This window comes from Anopheles cruzii, chromosome 3 (assembly GCF_943734635.1).
Source record: "Anopheles cruzii chromosome 3, idAnoCruzAS_RS32_06, whole genome shotgun sequence".
In the NCBI taxonomy this organism is placed as follows: domain Eukaryota; kingdom Metazoa; phylum Arthropoda; class Insecta; order Diptera; family Culicidae; genus Anopheles; species Anopheles cruzii.
In genome coordinates this window covers 49317066-49338204 of record NC_069145.1, presented here as the reverse complement: position 1 = coordinate 49338204, position 21139 = coordinate 49317066, and the positions used below count along the sequence as shown (strand labels likewise).

The 21139-nt window shown below is 37.1% G+C and overlaps 1 protein-coding gene across 1 annotated transcript; it reads left to right on the top strand.

The window, feature by feature from the left end:
* Positions 1–3468: 3468 nt before the first annotated feature.
* On the top strand, positions 3469–20335 carry LOC128274506 (calexcitin-1). Its single transcript, XM_053012730.1, has 7 exons — positions 3469–3719; positions 7951–8073; positions 9145–9197; positions 9618–9737; positions 12989–13065; positions 16154–16289; positions 17461–20335. The coding sequence occupies exons 2-7, from the start codon at positions 8013–8015 to the stop codon at positions 17569–17571; spliced, it is 558 nt and encodes a 185-aa protein (XP_052868690.1). The 5' UTR covers positions 3469–3719; positions 7951–8012; the 3' UTR covers positions 17572–20335.
* The last annotated feature ends 804 nt before the right edge of the window (positions 20336–21139 follow it).

Below are 21139 nucleotides of genomic sequence, written 5' to 3'. Positions count from 1 at the left end.
AATGCGCTACTTTTACTGACCCATGATCCACTGATCCACCCAGAGCGCATCCCAGAAAAAGATAAGCCTTCAAAAAGGGCGGACTGCTCATAGAGATCTCAAATAATAGTCTATTGTAGATCATTCATCCTAAGCTCGTTCTCTACGGGCGAAGGAAACTCATCGAGAAGCATCGGAAATCGAGTGTCAGTGTTCCTCCAGAGAGATGGAACGGCAAACGATCTCGCGATCCGATTTTAAAGCTTGCCTTGTCGCGTACATTCGATCAAATGGGTAGAAAAACATCGAGGAAACATCCTAACTGAGTATATACCTCCTCCCACGACAGCCAGCGTCTTTTACTCTCTCATTATCATTGATGCACCATTGTAGCTCATCGGTGAAAATGGTGAAATCTTCCTAGAATTTATTAGTTGACAGCTAACTTCGAATTATACTGTTACTCTCCTGCCACTGAGTAACTGTTTAAAAGGACGAAAGTATTGACACTAATATGACTTTAATAGTGAATATGATGAATTTTCTGTTGTTAAATCTGTTGTTGTTGCATTTTGCTTTTTCCTATATCGTAGCAATAATTCATGAATATGACAGTGTATTGGTGTGTGTATAAAACACATGTGTCCATTAAAAACGTAAAACGAAATTTTGATGCACGCTTCTCATACAGCATTAAACTAACCTTGCTCTGGCTGTAAACGCTATAAAGTGTTTTATTTGATGTGCGATAATAATGCAGTGGTTTATTATCGTATGCTTGGGTTCGTGATTCGTATCAGTAGTGGGCAGAAAAATATGAGTAAAAAACTCAGAATTGAAGAAAAAAATGAGAAAAATGTAAATTTCGAAGATAGTTTTTAAGTGTGGTGTTGTTACGATTGAGCTTTAATTGATTAAAATTGAATAATCAAATTTCAATTGGTTGATGATTGCTCAATATTAACGCTGAATAAACTCGTTATAAATTACATTATGTTATTTATAATATCAATATTCAATATACTCACCAACCCTATACCACGCAATAGAAGATATTTGGTTCGATATTTTTGTGATTACAAACTAGTTCATTCGATCCACAAATCCGATGACGAAAAACCGTGTAGCAAAAAACCAGAGTACTTTCTCTGCTGCAACTTTTGTCGCAGAATATTTGTGCGCGGCGTGTGTATTTTTGCGGCTCCTATGCGTATGACGGCATCATACGCCATCATAAGATGGAATGATGTTAAAGATAAGGCATGAAGATAATATTTACGAGCTGAAAAGCACTGAATGCTTCAACATTTCATTTTGCTGGGCCATTTTTTAAACGCGATCGCCGGCATTAGCTAGAATATGACTGGATTGATTAAGATGTGCAACAGACAGACTATAATTCAATAAAAAATTAGACTTGATATTGGCTATAGATGCGTTTAAATACAGTATAATAAGTAACTCTTTCTAAATCGAAGAGCATTGCATACCTTAGCATAGCATTGCATTGCTAAGGCAGTTACATCACACATTATACAGCAAGCAGTACACCAATTTACCGGAAAATCTGTCTAAATTTATGCCGAATATTGCACTCTTTTTATCATTTACCCTAATTCGCGTTAAACCGAAAAATTAAGCTAGTATCGTGCCAAATCGGCATGGCTATGAGGTCAGTAAAACTCCTTTGCGATTGAAATTCACTGAGAACAGGACAAATCGTTCGATAATTGGCACATATCAGGCTAACGAGCCAATCGCAAGCCACAACAGATGCTTATCGACGGATGTAAGGGATGGTATAGGGCCCATTTGCTCGGGTTTTGGAGCCAAAAGGCCTGTGCAATCGACGGTTTTGTGAAGGTGTGCTGTTGAGAACTTAAAACGAACATTAACCTAAACACACGGCACGAAGACCGTTAGTCTGAAGAGATTTAAACTAACGTGACATAACCTATGATGAACTATGACCAATTACAAGCGATTCTAATATGTTGTTTTCAAGTGTTTTCTACATATTATTCAAAGCGTTTATGTGCTACTTTATATGTTTTAGTAGAATGTTTGAAATGAATTTGCGTCAATGACAAGAAAGTTTTCCGTTGCACCATTTTCCATATGATTTTTAATTATATTTTCTGGTCGTTTCTGCTAATGTTGTTTTAACTCCAAAAAAAAGGCTTCACAACTCATGTCACCTGGTTCGTGCTGGTACGACACACTATTTATACTGTCATGACGAATTGTTTTGTGTAGCCTTGATTCTACATTGAATTATGCAAGATCGTAACGTTTTTTTGACTTGCCAGTGCTTGTGCTAAAGCGCGGATTTCAATCAAATGATCTGACACCGCAGAGGAAGTGATTGATAACAACACCGTAGAGAATGTTCAAGGAAAATCAAAAAAAGACAGTGAAATACAAAAATAAATCACAAAGGCTAAAGTCAAATGAAGATATTGATTGTGTACGGAAAGGAAAGGAAGGAAAGACATGAACGAACGATAACTAAACACATAAACAATATATTAAATTGAACAGAAAAACATATAGCCGTTTATACGGCTGGTAGTGCAATAATGTGAATGATTTTCTATGATTGAAAAAATTGATTTTCATGTTGTAACTATGAAAAGGCTAAATTCCATTGACGGATGACATTTTAGTCCGAATGGCCGGTTCCACTGTGAGCGTCCGAATATTCCTCAAGCCTCGAAAGGACTTCTTCATCATCTTTTCAACTTCCCATCTGTATTTTTCTACATATTCGCCAGAGCATTATCACCTGGTGGCGAGTCTTTCCTAGGCCAGTTGCTCGAAGCACGTGTGGCGTGGCCTGGTTCTGATTTTTAAATGATCCTTCTATCGGCGCTGCGGTTACGCGGGGAGCTTCCGAACGGCAACCGAACCAGTTGTAGCATCGTCGCTGGTTCGCTCATGGTTCGCGCCGAAGTTCGCTCCCGGCAGCAAGGTCGACGCACCAAAGCCTCGAGTGCAAAGAGAAAAAAGATAACAATGCCGCATCGAGCCGTCGTCCTGGTTCTATGGCTCCAGAATGTTGTACCGGTGCAAATTTCGAGTGCTCGTTTTTAAGCCTTCGCGGAGGAGAGCACTATTATCGCGCTGCGGACGTAGAACGCTGAGAATGGCGCTCGGGGAGAAGGCTATCTGGTCCAGTGTCCACAGCTGACCGAACCTGGGAATGTGAACTCGTTCGTTCGTTCGTGCGTTCGTACTTTGGGTGACGCCGTCCGATGCGACTACTCTCACTCTCTTCTCCGGGTTGTAGCTATTCAACGTACTCTGCTAAACGGTGCTGCGTTTGTAGCTTCTTTTTCGGTCGCTCCTATCAAATGATTGCCGCACCTATAAAAGCTGCCTACGGTACGTCGGGAGCCTGTATTCGTTTTGTGCCTAGCAAACGATTTGTATAGTTCTGCACTTCTTCTACGTTAGCGCTCCTCCCAAGCATACTTCACTATCCTGCGTCTTAAAGTTCTAATATTCTGTGCGTTTGGCTGTGCGTTTTGTCTTGCGTGTGTACTACCTGTTCGCTTTGCCAAACTAGAAACGTGATACAGTTCGGTTTCACTAACGTGTGGTATAATTGCGATCATTTTGCTGATCGAAGTGTTGCTTTCGTATCCCTCTGTTCGTTTGTAGTATAAGCAAGCCATAGTGTAATTGTTTTCTTCGCCAGCCAACAGTCCTTAAACGAACTTTTCGTCCTTAAAGATCAGGTGCGTTTTCTAGCTGTTCAATTGACTCTAGTTGTATTCCGGAGTGATCCATTATTGAATGATTTGTGCGTCAGATAGTTGTTGCTGTTTATCGTTGATGCAAGACGATCGTTCGTTGAATTCTCATAGAACATGTGTAGTACCCCTCCACGCTGCAGAGATTTTTTTTTAATTTCAAATATCGGGAAATATTCTATTTTTGCTCTGTTTCGAGAAAGATCTTGTACTGCGTGCAACATTTTTACGTAGTTACAAAAAATGTTCCAAGCTTACGTTTTATGAATCCTATCGCATGTAAACTAAAACTTCGATGTTCAAGTGTGTTTTGTATTTAAAATGCTATTCATTAATGCGAAACATAAAATAAAAATCATGGGAGAAACGCTTTTGATATTTTTTTAATACTATGTTTTTGGTAAAAAACATTGAGGCTAAGTAACTAGATATTCATTCGCTGATAATAATATTTATAGGAATGAATTAATGTAGGATTATCATTATATTAAGGAAACCTTTGTCAGTCAGAACAAGCTCCCGATCCCGTAATATGACCTGAATACTAGGCGTCTCCATGGAATGCTGATCAAGCCAGGAGATTTTGCGGCAAGAGCTAATTTATGCGTTCCTGTACTACGGCGTTAATTGATGCTGCTCGTAGAGCCGTATTAGTTGAATGAGACTTTTCGATATGACAGACACTTCTCACGAGCGGGTGAGCAATTCGTTTTCGTTGGAACTCCACCGTGTTTCTGCTTCTGCTCCTGCTTCTGCTTCTTATCCTGTAATTTTAAGCCCCGAACGGTCTTGGCCTGCAACAGAGACAATGTTAATCTTTGCTGCGTACCGTAACGTTGAGTTTTTACGGGCGGGGTTGTTGGCCCGGCGCCAATCTCTCTGTCACGTCAGTCTCGGGAATCGAACCCAGGGCAGCTGCACGACAACGACGCGCGTTGTCGACTACTGTACCAACTGTGGGTCTGTTCATCTTATTGTGGATTCATTAACGCGCGCCAAAACGGTGTTAGTATTAATAGAGTGGTAACAGATAAAGTGAACGTCCTACCAAGCCGATATTTTTCAACAGTTTATTAACGAAACCATTCGATTTGCAACAAGCCGAAACCCACAAAAACTATACAACCCGTATAACTAAATAAGGTTAAAAAAGCAGGAAATAGTGTAGTTCGGGTTGTTTGGCGGTAACCTAGTTTGGGGTAACGTATGTTCGTATATGGTGTTCGAAACATCTATCCAATCAGTGACACGGTAATTTTATCATTTTCGTGTATAAATAGGTTATGGATAGATTGCCAATTGATCGTAAGCAAATGTGAATTGCATAGCAATCCAACAAGATCCACCGTTTGTTTTGGCATTGGTACAGCAATGAGACACGTTTACCGAGGACACCGTTTCCCATTTCAGACAGATTGTGTGCCTTCTCATAGCTAAATTGAACGACGGTGGTCGTTAGACTGATATTATCAACACAAATTTAAGAACGATACTGCCCTCATTGTGGTGTCAATACCGTTCCGTTGTTCAATGCTACAAGAAGATATCAAGATGATAAAATAACCGAACCAAACAAAAATGATAAAAAGTTGAAAATGTTCTATTAGTTCTGAAATCAACATACGCAATTTGATTGAAATAATTTATGTGCAAGTTTTTTTTTATTTTAGAAGAACGGACCGGGCCGTATTTATTATGTTAAACTAAAACACTGATTAAAACTGCATGACTTATGTCTTAGCTTAGTCAAACCTTAAAACCATTTAACGGCAGATAATGGGTAAATTTGTAAAGGGAAAATTATAAGTTAGCCACTTCATCATAATAGTTTATCCGCAGTGTATTTAATATTTATACGATTCAAAGTTTGTCCTTACAATTTACCAAATCATTTGAATTTAGCCCCTGCTGAGTTCTTTATTCAGAGAGGCTTTGAGCTCAAAGCTATCGATCATGATATGAGTCATAAGGTTCAAATAATTCCCCAGTAGACATGAAAATCTGAACTCACCGTACATTTAAATCATCATAACGGCATTACAAGCCTCAGTCGTGTCGCACCGTCGTATGAAAGCTCATCAATTAGCTTTCCGGTTTAAAAAAAAAAACGAGTTTATTTTAGTTTTGATTGTTTAAAGTTGGGTTGGCAAATCTGTTGCAAAAACCCATTTCTCGTTTTCGTTGTAAGACAGTCTCTTTTCAATATACCGCGATTTGAAGTAGCTATCGTGCGCTTTGATTCTTTGTGGCGGAATTTTGGTGATAAGTAGAGTAATATAAAGACAATTTCTTTCTCTGCTGCTATGCTAACAGGACCATGGAAAACCCCAAAAGTTGGCATATTTAGTGTATAGTGTTTAAGTTCGTATGTGAATCTAAACGGAAGTCTCAACTGGAAACCCTTCTACTTATATTCTGTGGTCAGAAGATACTGTTAGCTAGCGGCAGTTAGATACCGTTTAGTAGAATCAATCAGAAGTAGGTGTGGGACAGGTCGCAACACGACAAGAAAGAAATAGTTGGTTGAGGAAATAGTAATCCCGGACTTGCTGGGCGAAATGGCGGACATATTGATCCGTTACCGAAGCGATGTCCGAACATATGACGCACATTGTTCGGATGGACAAATTTCACCTGTTTGCCCGTGGCCGGTACACAAATCCGCTTGACACATTTTATACGTTAAAGAAAAAGGAAAAGGACCGTAGTCCTGCCGTAGCATACGAGTCCATATGCTTAAGTACTGTGTTCAACCATAGGACTTTTGGCGCTCCCTTTGACGAGTAAAACTGAAACAATGAAGTGTAGGAAGCTGTTGGTGGCTGGGAATGAAGTAGAATGATTTGGTGGGTAACCATGTTAGTGGTTTTGTGGGAACACTCTCCGGTACTCCAGGTACCGGAGATACTTTTATCAATTTTCTGTTTTTGCATGATGGTCATGTGAAAATTCATCCCTTACTCTATCCATTATCAACTGAGGCTAAACTAATTTTAAAAAGGATTGCCAATCCACGAATAATGACGCACCATGCTCGAACAGAAATCCTCCTAAATTTGACTGAATCCCGGGGTAAAATATGTTTCTAGCAGATAAAGTGGTAAATAAAGCCTCATAAATCCCACAATCCTCAGGTAAAATTAACACATTCGCCGAAGAACCTTAGCTGTGTCATTATGTGAACTAAAGAACTAAAAAAAAAAAGAACTGGTCAAATTCTTCCTTGGATTTTGCATTCGTGAGCGTGTACATGCGTTGTTGCAAAATGCCAAAACCGCCAAAAGAATTTAAGCGGTTTATAGTCCTAGTACTAGAATACGCAACTGAGACATGGACTCTGGCCAAAACTGACGAAACCCTCTTAGCGGCCCCTGAATGGAAGATGCTCAGAATGATTTTTGACCCGTGTGTGGAGGGACAATAGAGAAGTCGCTTTCAAAACGAATGGTACGCACTCTACAAACGCACTGTCGTGAAGCGTGCCTCACCAGGCTCCGGTGGGCTGGTCATGTCATGAGAATGGCGGACGATGAACCAGTCAGCAAAGTTTCTTATGCTGCCCAGAATGGTAGAGGGGGCGTGGTAGGCCCCGTTTGAAACGAACGGGAAGCGGTGGAAGGAGTCTTTGATGCATGTCTGCTCGGCGGTTGTAGCCGGTTAAGTAATTAAGCCAGTTTCGACCAACCTAATCCATTCGACAGGTGTGAAACATTTTTTGGTAGCAATCAATTAATTAATTAATCATTCAATAAATCAACAAACTCGGTTTGAACGTCTAGCGCAGAGGACTCTAGCACGAAAATAATAAAGGCCATGGAGACGTTCGTGGGAAAGCACTTCGCCAGTGAATGTTAGGATGATGATCTGGATTAAATGGACGATGGCGACATCTTTTTCTCAGAGTAATCAAAATCGCAAATTGAATTTCATCTTATTGGCACTTCATTTGAACCTCAAAACCTAGAATAGATAGATGCGGAATGAATATACACGTACCATATTTTATTGAATAATTCTCCGTCTTCCGTCCGTCCATTCTGTCTTCCGTCATCCTTCGACACCCCGGTAAACCAATGACGGTCATCCCTCCACGGGCGGAGTTGACAAGGGATTCAGGAAACCATAATGCACTAAATTTGTCCATCTTATACCAATAGAACTTCTTTTGAAGAAATGATTAATTTTAATATTAATTTTTTTCTTTCCTTTTCTGTAGCTATTAATACAGGCGGTCCCACTTCAGACATCACTAGAATCTTCAGCTGTGCTTGATTTAACATGTCTCCTATCTCAGAATTTCGTAAGAAGAAGTTGTTGTATGTGTTCAACGTGTTCTTCGGTAAGTTGCTTCAAATTGTCAGATAAGATTGATTACATGTGCATTTCTTTCTATGAGGTATTTAGACTTAAACTAAGGGAAACTTTGTACAAGTCACTATGCTTTTGCCTTATATTGCAGTTCACATATCCCTAATAGTCTTATGTTGGATATCCTTGTTTTCGTACCATAAATACTGGTTTGAAGGTGTATTCGACTACCACATGAACAATTTATGTTCGTATTGCTTAAGCTTGCCAAAATGACACGCAAGAGGATCAACATTAAATTAATTCAAAGTATCCCGTTTTGTTGTTAAATCAAAGTGCGTATCATTTGTTCGTATCGTACTATCTAAACTACGACTCGATGAATAAAACTCGAATGCGAAATGAAAACTAACAAGGGGACTCCGGACATAAAGTACTAGTTGATAGATTTGACTAGTATGAATAGCGGTAGGATTAGTCTGTAATGTAAAAATGTAGCCAGCCCAATAATTTACAACCCGTAGCACCCGTACACCCCTTATAGCAAATACTTTGTATAGAGAAATGAGAGAACTCAGTGAGTATGTTTAAAGTTGACCGTCTAGAAACAGTACAATGAAGAAACGAACTAAGAATAAAAACTAAATCTGAGAACCGGAGCGTATTCATAACACACTTCTACTCAATAAGAAACACTTAATTTGTTAAGTATCAATTTGCGGAATAAATACGGCCCACTCCGTTCTTCGAAGAAAAAAAAATACAGAGTGGTCCCTTCGATTGTCTATTCGTTAACCGATTAACCGATATTTGTAGTTTGCTGCTTGTTTTGATTGGTTGGGAATTCGTATTGTCTCTCCCTCCGTAAACCATTGTTTGGGACGTGTACGTTGTAGAATGTTCGCTATTTAAAACGTTCATTCGGAATGTATTTTATTCAAACAAATTAAATTTTTTCGCAAACAAACGTCGTCCTCAAACAAAAAACCACACCAATAGTAAAAGGTTAACAGAGTGTATAATTTGCATTTATTTATTGTCTCAAATTAGGCTGTTCGTCCTGTTTAATAACGACGTTAATGATTGTTTTAATGTTTTGCAGACGTCAACCAGAGTGGTGAAATCGATCGCAAGGACTTTGAACTGGCCATCAAGGTGAGTGAAATGATGAGTGTTCCACAAATTTAATATTTCTACAATTTCTTTCAAAGTTAACCGATTGGAGTATATAAGGCCTAGTCGGTTTCTGTGAGATTTAAAAAATCGATAGGAAAAAGAAAACACTCTTCATCTGGAAAAGCTTTGAATAAACTACCTTCAACATGTATCATGTATCAGAAAATTTTTGGCCCTAGTTTCGGTTTCGAATTTTTTGTAAGATATTTATAAACTGCATACGCCGAAGGTATTGGCTTAGATCTTCTTTTTATTCCAAGAAATCTTGTGTTTAATTGTTCTGCCTTTTCACATCAGCGAACATAAATTTAAGTTAAACTAATTAAAGAAACTTTATACCGTTCACGTTGAAAGCTGAGCAAAATTGACCATTTGGCCGACCGTCTTTCTTTGCTTTAGAAAATCTGTGAACTTCGGGGCTGGCCTGCCGGCGACCCGAAAAATGTTGAAACGCACGACAGTATGTTTAAGGTCTGGGAAGGACTACGCTCCAAGGCTGACAAGGACAACGATGGACAAGTAAGTGACTAGATGGGTTAAGACTTGTTTACGATTTCAAAATAGCAAATACATTATGTCCTTCTACGATAATCTTTGGGCAGTCTCTGTGTAATATCTTAGCGGGGAATAATCTCAAAAATTTGGATGGTAATAAAAATAGGCCTAAGCAAATCGTATCGTGCAAAAAACGGCACAGTTTTTGGCATGGTAGTAATTTATATAATTCAGCTTCGTAAATTTATTTTTTAATGCTTTCAGAATGAAATCGAGGGTGTGACGAAATAATTTGATTTATCGATTCTCTTTGCCGACAAGTGGTCCACTTGCGCACTAAACTCTATGTCGTAATTTTTCCTTACTTTGTCTGTCGCGACATTCCGAAGGCAATGGAAGGTTAATAATTATATAGGATAGGATGGAAAACACCGAGGAAATGCGAAATATGCAAGCCTGATAGATGTTGAGGTTTGGTGGTGGCCATCTTTCATGACTGCAGGATGTTGGTCCTAGAATGAACCCTTGCGATACATCCCAAGCCGTAAATTGAACATCCCGTGAATCTTCCTACCGTAAAGTAAAATCATCTGCCATTTAGGCCACATCCGTTTTCTGGTCAGATGTAAGTCACTAGCTGCAGCTTCTCTTCCGTTATCATTTCGCACACATCGAAGTCACTTTTCCTTATGGTTTACACTTCTGGCTTCTTTCGCTCCTGGTTTTCCGCACAATTGCGGTCTTGGATTCATTGGAGCTAAAACGTTCTATGTTGCCTTCGATGCTCTGTTTGGGCTGAAGAAGGCTAAGGCTATCAAAGTGCAGCATCTTGTGCTGCTCTACTTGCGGTCACTTCCGAAAACGTTATGAAAGTGATTACTGAGAGTGAACTTGTTACTTTGAATCGCTTTCACTACATAACATCTTTCAGTATCGGACTGCATAATGCCTTTGATCACGATCGGATAGTGAACCGATGTGTGGCTATGAACATACACCTTTTCAGGTAGAGTCACCGGTAATTGAAGGATCGATCACTTGGTGGGGGAGAGAGATAAGTTGTTTTCCAGCATTCTGTTTTCACCAAAGTCATTGTTGGTCCTTCCTGAGCATTGTACATGCATATAGTTCAGTTTTAATTAATTTATCTGCAACACCTTGTTACCGTTTGCATTTTATTGGCATTGGCAGCATCTAACACGGATTGCAGACACAAACTTTATTATTGTTAATATGAAAGTGTGAAAAAAACAAAGAATAAAATTTTCAATATAAGTTACAAGAAAGTTGTACATGTATACAATTTACAAAACATCTTATTAATCAATGTATCAATTTTACGACGGACATTCTAAACTTATCGTAATATCAATTTAACATTGCATCTGCCAACAGTTATACTATAATAAGTAATAAGTACAATGATTCTTGCTTTAGTGCTGAATAAAGAAGTAAGTAACGATGAACTAATCTCATCTGTCAATGTAAATGGGAAAATGGCAAAGGCTATTCCGAAACAAATCATTTCATACTATAAACGCCGTGAGGATATGCACTTATAAATGCAAATCTACATTGTTCTTAGTTACTGACTAAAATCAATCACTAGCATTTAAACAATTCATCCGCATACGCTGCTGACACTATGCAATCAAAATCAATATTAATATCAGTTTTTATTTCTTCTGTGAGCGCATCCCAGCTTTCTATTTTTTCCTTATCTTTATGCTGATGCGACATAGTTCTTTTCCTAGAAAAACGGTATCCTTTCCCGGTCTGTTATAAGTAGTGAGTCTCCTTTTGCAACGCTGTGTAAATTATCATGCGGATTTATTTGCTTGCAGTCCAGTTTTCACGATGCTAGGGAGCAGAGTCTGTGATTATTCTGCCCGCAATGAAACTCTCAGTTCAATCTCTCGCACCATCAACAGTAGTAATATAAAGTAAATTTTAATAAAAATTAAATTAACAAATACCTTAATATACAATACTGAAAAGTTGCATTCAAACATTAGATATGTTGTGCAAAATTTGAAAGATATTAGGTAAAATTTAAAGATAATAATATTTTAGAAAAGATTTGTGTACCAAAAAACTTACTGTGAGAATTTAAAACTACCAAAAAATCACCTATAAAATAAGGTTCAACAAATGGTTGAAAATTGCGTTGCGTTTGCCACACCCAAGTTTTGCGACACTCTGTAACTTTTAAGGTATAAGGTATACTCTATAAGGCTCTGTAAGCTACTAGGGATTTGAAGAACTTTAAGTATGTGATTGGCTATAATATTTGCACGTCAAAATGATGTGCCATTTAAAAATTCTCAGATCCACCATATTTAATGTATGGGTAGAGAAAAAGAGAGATAAATCGAATGCTTGTATTCAATTAGAAGCATTTGTCCTTTTCCGGCACTAAAGGTAAAACAACACTTTGTAAATTTGTCGCTGGTAAATAGAGTTCTATTTGAATTTACGTATTTGACGCATTCTGCAAAACCCATAACCTTGCTTTTCGTGCTATTGCCAGTATATTCGGTTGTTTATGGGTATGCTATGATTTCGATTGATGGTGGCTGATTTGAGGCTGGAGCAGACTGTCCGACTGGCGACACTATACGAATGAGCGTTGGGAGCACTAGTAAACCTTATTGTAGCTGAGCAATAAAGTATGGAGCAATGCCAGAAAAAAGATTCAATTAATGGTGTTCAGAAGTGGTTCTGTGAAGTCGACACGTAGGAAAAGGATGTGTGAGGTCATAGGATATATATGTGCGTGTTCTGTCTAAAGATGGCGATGCTTAAAGTTTATGGAACCAGTGGACAACATGATACGTGGTTTCTATGCCGAAGCCTAAGGCTGACAGTATCCGGCTGTGATAATTTTCAGGCATGTAGAGTTTTGCGCAATGCGAGTCGCATAAATTTTGTTGCTCTTGGCATCACAGCAAGAGAAGATAAATAATTGAGCCAGATAAGAATTTGGTTTCAATTAATATGAACAATGTTAACGTCAAGACTTGTAATTCTGATTGTGTTTTTATTTTTTATCGATCTAACAAACACAAAGAACGTAAAAAAAACGTCAGTTCGAACCCTGACACTGCATCAAGTTGACCGCACAACTTAATGTTGCCCGTTCTAATGATAAAAAAATTACGTTTTAATGATAAATAAATACATAATTCCTTAATGCGTCACCAATACTTAAGTCTTTACTATAATCACGCAAGTTAACGATAGTCACTAAATGTTGATTCTTTGACCCTGCACAGGTCTCCGTAGACGAGTGGTGCAATATGTGGGACGCATACGCAAAAGACCCAAGTACGGTTATGGATTGGCAGCTAAGGTGAGTATTTTACTTACATTAAACAATATCGATACATTTGTTTTCATCTACTACTATAAATTCTAGCATAAAAAATGACTGATGACAATGCAAATTATTTCAGTGATTTGGTAAATAAATAAAAATTGTGAGGCTCGCAACACTACATGTGAACCACTCCCATTGTCCAATTCTTACAAGTAAAGGTAACCCAAGACCAGACTTTCTACAATTAAACCATATACGAGGGGTGTTCAAAAAGTAATGATAATTTTGCATTTACGCGGGCTACATAAGTCCGATTTTTGAATTTTTTGTGGCGATAAGTTACTACACATATCAGTGATTTATGGTGAACAGTTCGGCCATTTTGAGTAATCGGTCAATTTTTGACAGCTGTTTAGCTTCGACAAGATTTGGCTCATCTTCGATTTTCGTCTCTTCCAAAAAATGGATGGCAAAGAATCTTTATAAAATTTTGTGTGAAAAACGAAAATATTCGATTGGACGCAATCGATTTGTTGACTGTGGCTTTTGGTGAAGCTTTTAAGACCAAAAGCATTGCTTATCGGTGTTTCAAATTTTTCTCAGTGGGCCGAGAACATGTGAACGTCGAAAAGCCTACTTTGATCGATTGTGAACAGTTTTGCTTGCAGTTTTCTTCGATTGCAGGGTCGTGTTGCATCATGAGTTGTTGCCAAATGATAGAACGGACAATAAAAAATATTTCCTGCAAGTTATGCGAAATTCGCCCGAAGCAATCCGTCACAAATGTCCGGACTTGTGGGAAACCCAAAATTGGCTGTCGCGCCCCTGCTCACACGTCGTGGTTTCTGCGCGAATTTTGGACAAAAAAAAACTTTAATAATACCAAAGCCACCGTATTCTGTAGATCTGGCCTCCTGTGACTTTTTCATGTTCCGGAAACCAAAAGGAGGCATGAAAGGACGACGCCACGATACGATTTAGGCGATAAAGACGGCATCGAAGATGAGTCAAACCTTGTCCAAGCTAAACAGCTGTCAAAAATTGACCGATTACTCAAAATGGCCGAACTGTTCACCATAAATCACTGATATGTGTAGTAACTTATCGCCACAAAAAATTCGAAAATCGGACTTATGTAGCCCGCGTAAATGCAAAATTATCATTACTTTTTGAACACCCCTCGTACAGTGGCAAATTTCAAGGCTGTCTAATAAGGCAATATAATGCAGCTTATTGGGAAATATTAAAATGTCTTGTTACCATTAAACGTGATCACACAGAAATAGGAACACAATCCCAAAACTCTCATTCTCAATTTAGCATCAATCAAACTGCATTTTAAGAAGTAAATTCAGGATATGGGTGTTTTTTAAATCTTAGAAGAACGGATCGGGTCGTATTTATTCAGGACATGGGGGTCTATTAATATCATTACCTTTTTCTTGATCTGCCTAGAGTTTGATGTTTGCAGATGGTTGATGAAAAAAAGTTTGCTTTAAATAAACAAAAGCCTAGAAATGATTTTGACCTTGGACAGTGAAGAATTAATAGATATTCAGCATTTCAAGAAGTGTACATAGACATTTGATACATCAGTAGTAATTTCAAGTCAGTCAGTTTCATCAGTCTTGCAATTTTAACTAAGAAAATAAGAAGAAAGAAAGAAAGAAGAAAAGAAAGAAAGTATGAAGTAAGAAAATGTCTATTTCCAAAAACTAACTAAAAGATTAGTGTGGTTTGCTTTTCGGCGACTCCATAGTCGGGCTTCCTAAGATTTCGATTCGGAATTGATTTCCGTCTATAACTTAACTTATATACGAGGTTTGTTCAAAAAGTATCGCGACTTTTCAATTTCCGCGGGCTACGTATATCCGATTTCCGATGTTTTTGTGGCGTTGGATTGCTACACATGTCAGTGATTTTTTGGTGAAAAGTTGAAAATTTTTGAAAAATCAGTAAATTTTTGACAATTTTTTTAGTGTGCACGTGTCTTGGCTCATCGTCAATTTTTGTCTCTTCCAAAAAATGGATGGCAAAGAATCTTTATCAAATTTTGTGTGAAAACGAAATTAAGTACTCGGACGCAATCGAAATGTTGATTGTGGCTTATGGTAAAGCTTTCAAGACCAAAAGCATTGCTTATCGGTGTTTCAAATTTTTCTCAGTAGGCCGAGAAGATGTGAACGTCGAAAAGCCTACTTTGATCGATTGCGAACAGTTTTGCTTGCAGGTTTCTTCGATTGCAGGATCGTGTTTCATCACGAGTTGTTGCCAAAGGGTTGAACGGTCAATAAGGAATATTACCTAAAAATTATGCGCAATTTACGTGAAGCAATCCATCACAAACGTCTGGATTTGTGGAAAAACAAAAATTGGCTTTTGCGACACTGCTAACACATCGTTGTTTCTGCGCGAATTTTTGGCCAAAACAACTCTCTAGTGATGCCAAAGCCACTTTATTCCCCAGATCTGGCCCCCTGTGTCTTTTTCTGTTTTTTTCTGTTTCCAAAACTTAAATTACCGCTTCGTGGTCAATTAGAGTTTTGGCGTACACAAAAATCGACGATGAGTCAAAACACGCCCAAGCAAAACAGCTGTCCAAAATTTACTGATTACTCAAAATGGCCGAAATTTCTACCATAAGTCACTGACAAGTGTAGCAACCTAACGCCACAAAAACTTTGAAAATCGAATTTACGTAGTCCGCGGAAATTGAAAAGTCGCGATACTTTTTGAACAAACCTCGTATAATATATACAACTTAGCCTATTAGTAATGGAAGGGTTCCAGGAGCGTATTTCTTCTTCATATTGTCTCGAGTAAATGAATCAATTGTTGTTAAATCAAATGTTAAGATCTGACTTATTGATGCGGAGGTTAATCTCGCTTTCTTACGTAGTCGCCTGAAGTATTCTAAGCTGGAATTTGTCATTATGTTGTAAGACCTCAAACCATCGTTTGCTATCCACTGGGGATGTGTTCATACAGTAACAATTCAAAGTACCTTTTAAATTTAATATAAAAAACGTTTTCCGCGATCACAGACTATTTGTATTGCTTTCATCAAGCTACCTTCAGCATTTATTCTCTTTTTGTCAACTTGTTTCTTAACAATCTCAAGATACATGAACTTCATGTTCGACCTGGAGGATGCCTCGCATGACGGTACCATCGATGGTGACGAATTTTCTATCGTTTGCTCGAGCTACGGTGTAGACAAGAATGAGTGTCAAGAGGCATTTAAAAAGATGTCCAAAGTAAGTGTATCCCATAGAAAAAGTGCAAAGTTTAATCACCCATTTCATTGTTGATGAAAGCATAACGGATAATTGATTTCGTGTTATCAGCTTCTAGAAATATCTTTCGCAAAGCCAATCGCTTCTACGATACCTTCTTCCGGAAGGTTTCCTTCAGACACACGCAGTAGATAATTTTTTATTGATGGTCCAACAGTGGCCAATTTGGACGAAAAACCAATCAAGTCGAAACTGTTTGCTTGAAGGTCAAAAGAAGAATAGTATTTTTACCATACATTTAAATTATTTAATCTTGCCAAGAGTCATACGAAACAGATTATTTGGTTCGATTTTATTTGATTGTCCCGATAATTTTTCAATGAAATGTCGCCATAGAATATGAATATCTCTTGGACATATTCGTATTCTATGGCGACATTACATTGATGTTTACAACACATCGGTCGTAAGACATCAGTTTAGATTATCCCGTTGATTTCGGTAACATGCTTTCGCCTTATAGTTATCAAGTTTTATTTTATTTAATTTTCTATTTGAAAATTAGACAGACAATATTTTATTAAACCTCCCATAGCGGAGGATAGCTTCCTAAAGCGAAACGCTTTTGGGTGGTTTCATAGCGATTGCATATTTCGTATATTTCGAGTTTTTTACTTTTTTGCATAAACGTAGATTCAATCTATTTCAATACGATCAAAAACAACTATATAGGTCACATGGGAAGGACGTGCAGCTTTAAGCTGCACTGGCAAATGGCATAGAGCCAAGGATTTTCGACCTTGCTGCAAATCCGATAGTATAGTGTCGGAATAATCGCATAGTTGCTTGAAATAAACTAAAAAAAAACTTCATTGCCCAAGAAGTGCAAAAAACTAATCTAATATCAACAGCTTAGTAAAATAGTAGTTAAATTCAAAACATTTAATAACCTACTCCAAAACCCATTTATAAATTATGGGTAGTGCACGTAGAGGTGGAATGTGGATGAGAGTTGGAAAATGAGAGGGTTGTGCAATAACTAAGCTTATTCCTCTTGCTATTTTGTTAAATGCAAGATACTTATATGAAATGAAGATCAATGAAAACAGAACATAAAGACATTACTTACTACATTAATAAAACATTTTTTTATAACATAGCACTATAATATTTTTAAATATGTTCAATTTAGGGAGCTGTTGAGGTCGATCGTGATGAGTTCGCCGAGTTGTGGCGCGAATACTTTTCTTCGGACGACCCAGCTTCACCGGGAAATTTCATCTTCGGCAAAACTTCATTTTAACGCAGCAGTTATATGTAATAATGATGACGATTACTGATTATGGTGATTATGGTGAAACAACATCGTCAATTTTAGTTACAGGCAGTAGAAATAACTAACGCAGTATTTTACTTGTTATTTTCTATTAGTGTTTTTTTGTTGTTAGGCAAGAACAACACACAATAACAAAATAAAAAAAAACGATTGCAACTAAAAAAACTGCAAAGAGTACGTAAAATGAAAACTACCTTATAGTCCGCGTACTGTTGATACACGATTGAAATTGTCAATGCTATTTACTTGAACCCATAATAAAGATAAAAATATGTTATAATTCCATTCATGTTTCCGTGGGATGTACGAGAAAAATATTTTATTTTACTTCTAAATTAAGCATTAATGTCAATTTCTAACATGAATCATGAACCAATCATGAATCGGTGTGAGGTATGGAACAGAATGAATTTTGAGAAATGCTGCTTGATTGGAATTTGACTTCGTCTCATTTTCTGGTGTGTTTATTATCTCTGGCTTACGAGAACGTTCGAGCCTTGTACCGTTTTTTAAAAGCAGTCTTCGTATGCGAAAAATGAATTGTAAAAGGGAACTTTCTAGTAAGATTTAAGTTCTTCAAGTCAATCTCAGCAAAACGATCAAAACTAAAAGGTAAAACAAAAATTAGAAAGAGAACTTCCCTCTACATTTTTTGCAGTCGTGTGTTATCGCGGGTGGGATATATTTGCCAAAAAGTTCACAAAAACCCCTTTTCGTAGTCGATCAACGACGATTTTGAAACACTTAGACGACAATTGAAAACATTATCACATGTGCTAGGATAGTAAAGTTGAAACGATAGTGTTGGTATTTTACACTGATTCCTTTATGATTTTTCTCACTGTGCCTATTGGTGAAATGTGTCATTATATTTATCGTTGCTTAATAATAACTTTAACAAAACACGGTTAAAAACATTCTTGATAAGGCAAATGGGAAATCGTACATCCCAGAGAAAAGATGTTTGTTCAATTATATCAATGCCAAACAATATCAGGAAACCTATAATGTTTGCTTTCGTTTCCTCGTGCGGAACAATATCATCTGCTTACACACAGAAGTGAATCCACTGACACGAAAGGTCTCTACCTACTTTTCTTTAGACGCTAAGGTGGTATTACCATAATTTTTAGGTGTTATAGGTGAATTATATAAATAATTTGACCATCTGTGTGTATGATATTTACCTATCCAAAAAAGGATGAGAAATTAAGACACTATCAACAACATGAAAACTTAGGTCATCTCTCTATCATATGCAAACCAAAAACAAAGCGTGAGATCTGATCGAGATGTGTGACTCGGAAATTCATGTTAATATCAGTAACATCGCTTGTATAAGTGAATTACGGAGGTTTAAGGAAAGGAATGCCTGAAAGGTATGTTAGAAAATTGTCTTAGTTTTCTCCTGTAGCTGCCAATGTTACTCTTGACCACGCGATGAAGTGTGTTTGTTTCAATACAAATTCTTTTCATAATTTTTTCTATCACCATTTATGCTTTTATCTACCTTGGCACGACTACTTTTTATAGGAATGAAATTTATTTTTTCTTTTGATGAAATGCAAGACAAACCTTTTTAATTGGTAATTTAATTTTCAAATTTATGTGGAAATCTCATAACAGAATTTACACCATCCGCTATCGGTGAAACTTGTGTCTAGCTGAGCAACTCCTCTCATCACATTCAAATACCAAGAAATGATGGATAGGCGATCCTTTGAAAAATGATATCATATTATCTGAAGACACGTCTGTTAAAAAAAAAAAGAAAAACTAAGTCAATATGATAAAATGGATAAAACTAACAGCAATAAGCGTTGTTTACGTTTTCTTGCATAGTTAGTGTCGTTTGTGTTTCTCACTGTTCCTCACTGTTCCTTGTTTAGAGAACTTTCCAACTTTAATGCATTTCATTAGATAAAAGAAGAATACAAAAATTAGCATAAAACTTGTTTAATATTTACAGAATAGATAAATTTAATGCAAATTTACCTAATTCAAATATATTAACTGTTATCGTATGAAGAAGCAGTTAAACTTCAAATTTGCTATGAAATTTTATCTGTTCTGAAATAGATTTGTTACGATGGATGTTACAAATCCTTGACGTTTTTGGGGATGCAGAAGAAATTTATATACAATTATAAAAGAATTAAAATAGAATATCTTAATGAAGGTCTAAAAGTAAGGCTAAGAACTTTAACCAAATGTAATAAATACAACTATTTAGTCGAGTTGGAAGAGACTTAGCAGTCATTATGAAGTGTCAATTAAAATTTCAACTAGCAATGAAATGTCATTGGTCAGAAGCAACAACAACATCACCAAACCTAAATCTACTTCTCTCTTGGAAATGCACAAACTGAAAGTTATCCCTTACTCTGTTATATTTTAGTCCAGGTTGTCTTTCCATTCTTTAACATGGACTATGATAAGAAAATAGACTAAATGTGAACCATAACTGCAAAACACCAGATTTATATCTGATGCCAAGATATTTACGTAAAGATTATTTGGAATTGAAAAGAACTTCACGATTTCAGCATTCACACTCTTGTGCAAAATTGTTTAATTCGTTAAAAACTATAACATGAAATACTTCAAAATGTTCCAAAACCTTGTGAAATGGCTGTTTAGAAACAAATTTAAAACAAATAGCAGTAAATAAAAAGTATCTTTATTAATGCTGGATGTTACCACATATAGGCGACCGATATTAATTTATCAAATAATTCGGGCTTTAACAACAAAATAAAAATTTAAAAAAATTATTTTAAAAAACAATGCAAACATATGGGATGTTTAAAAATATAACGATTATCCGAAACTGCAAATCACAATTATATAGCCTTCTGTTGCCGTACATGTGCGTGTATTGAAACCAATAAACGCTGTAGAACTGTCCAAGAAGCTGGCTGCGGGGCAATGAGCCAAATTTCCCTCGATGCTTTGTAAGGCATAATGCTCCGCATCGGGTTCTCTCAGTAACACCAAAACACCTGCGCTGCTTATGAACATAGTCCCATCGGTATTGAGTTACGCGCGCCTAGCTGTCATTTTTGACTAATTTAATAAAAATAAGCTGTCTACAAGTATCAGAAATGTATTTCTTTCTTAACCACTGTGGAAAAGAAATATTGCTACTGTTGCTAGTGCTATGGCAATATATCCGTTAACAATGCATCAGATGACGAGTATAAAGACGTTTCTATGATATGGTTGGGCTTGAAGTCACAGACAACATGTAGTGAATGGGAAAAGTCGTAGCGAAAAAAAATCGGGAAACTAAGCCAGGGAATGCCCGTGGCAGTCAAGAGGTATCATAGTAGAAACAATCATGGAGTTTCTGTTGCAGGAGGGAGAAACGGCACGCGTTAGTGAGGAATGAAACAAATGCTAAAGGTACAAATTCTCTAACGAAAACTTTTGAAGTGTTTCTTTCGTCGATGTTAGCTCCCGCAAACTTTTCCGCAAATGCAAATCAGCAATAATTAATTAGTTAAGCATTGCTTTTGGATAATTAATTCGTGTT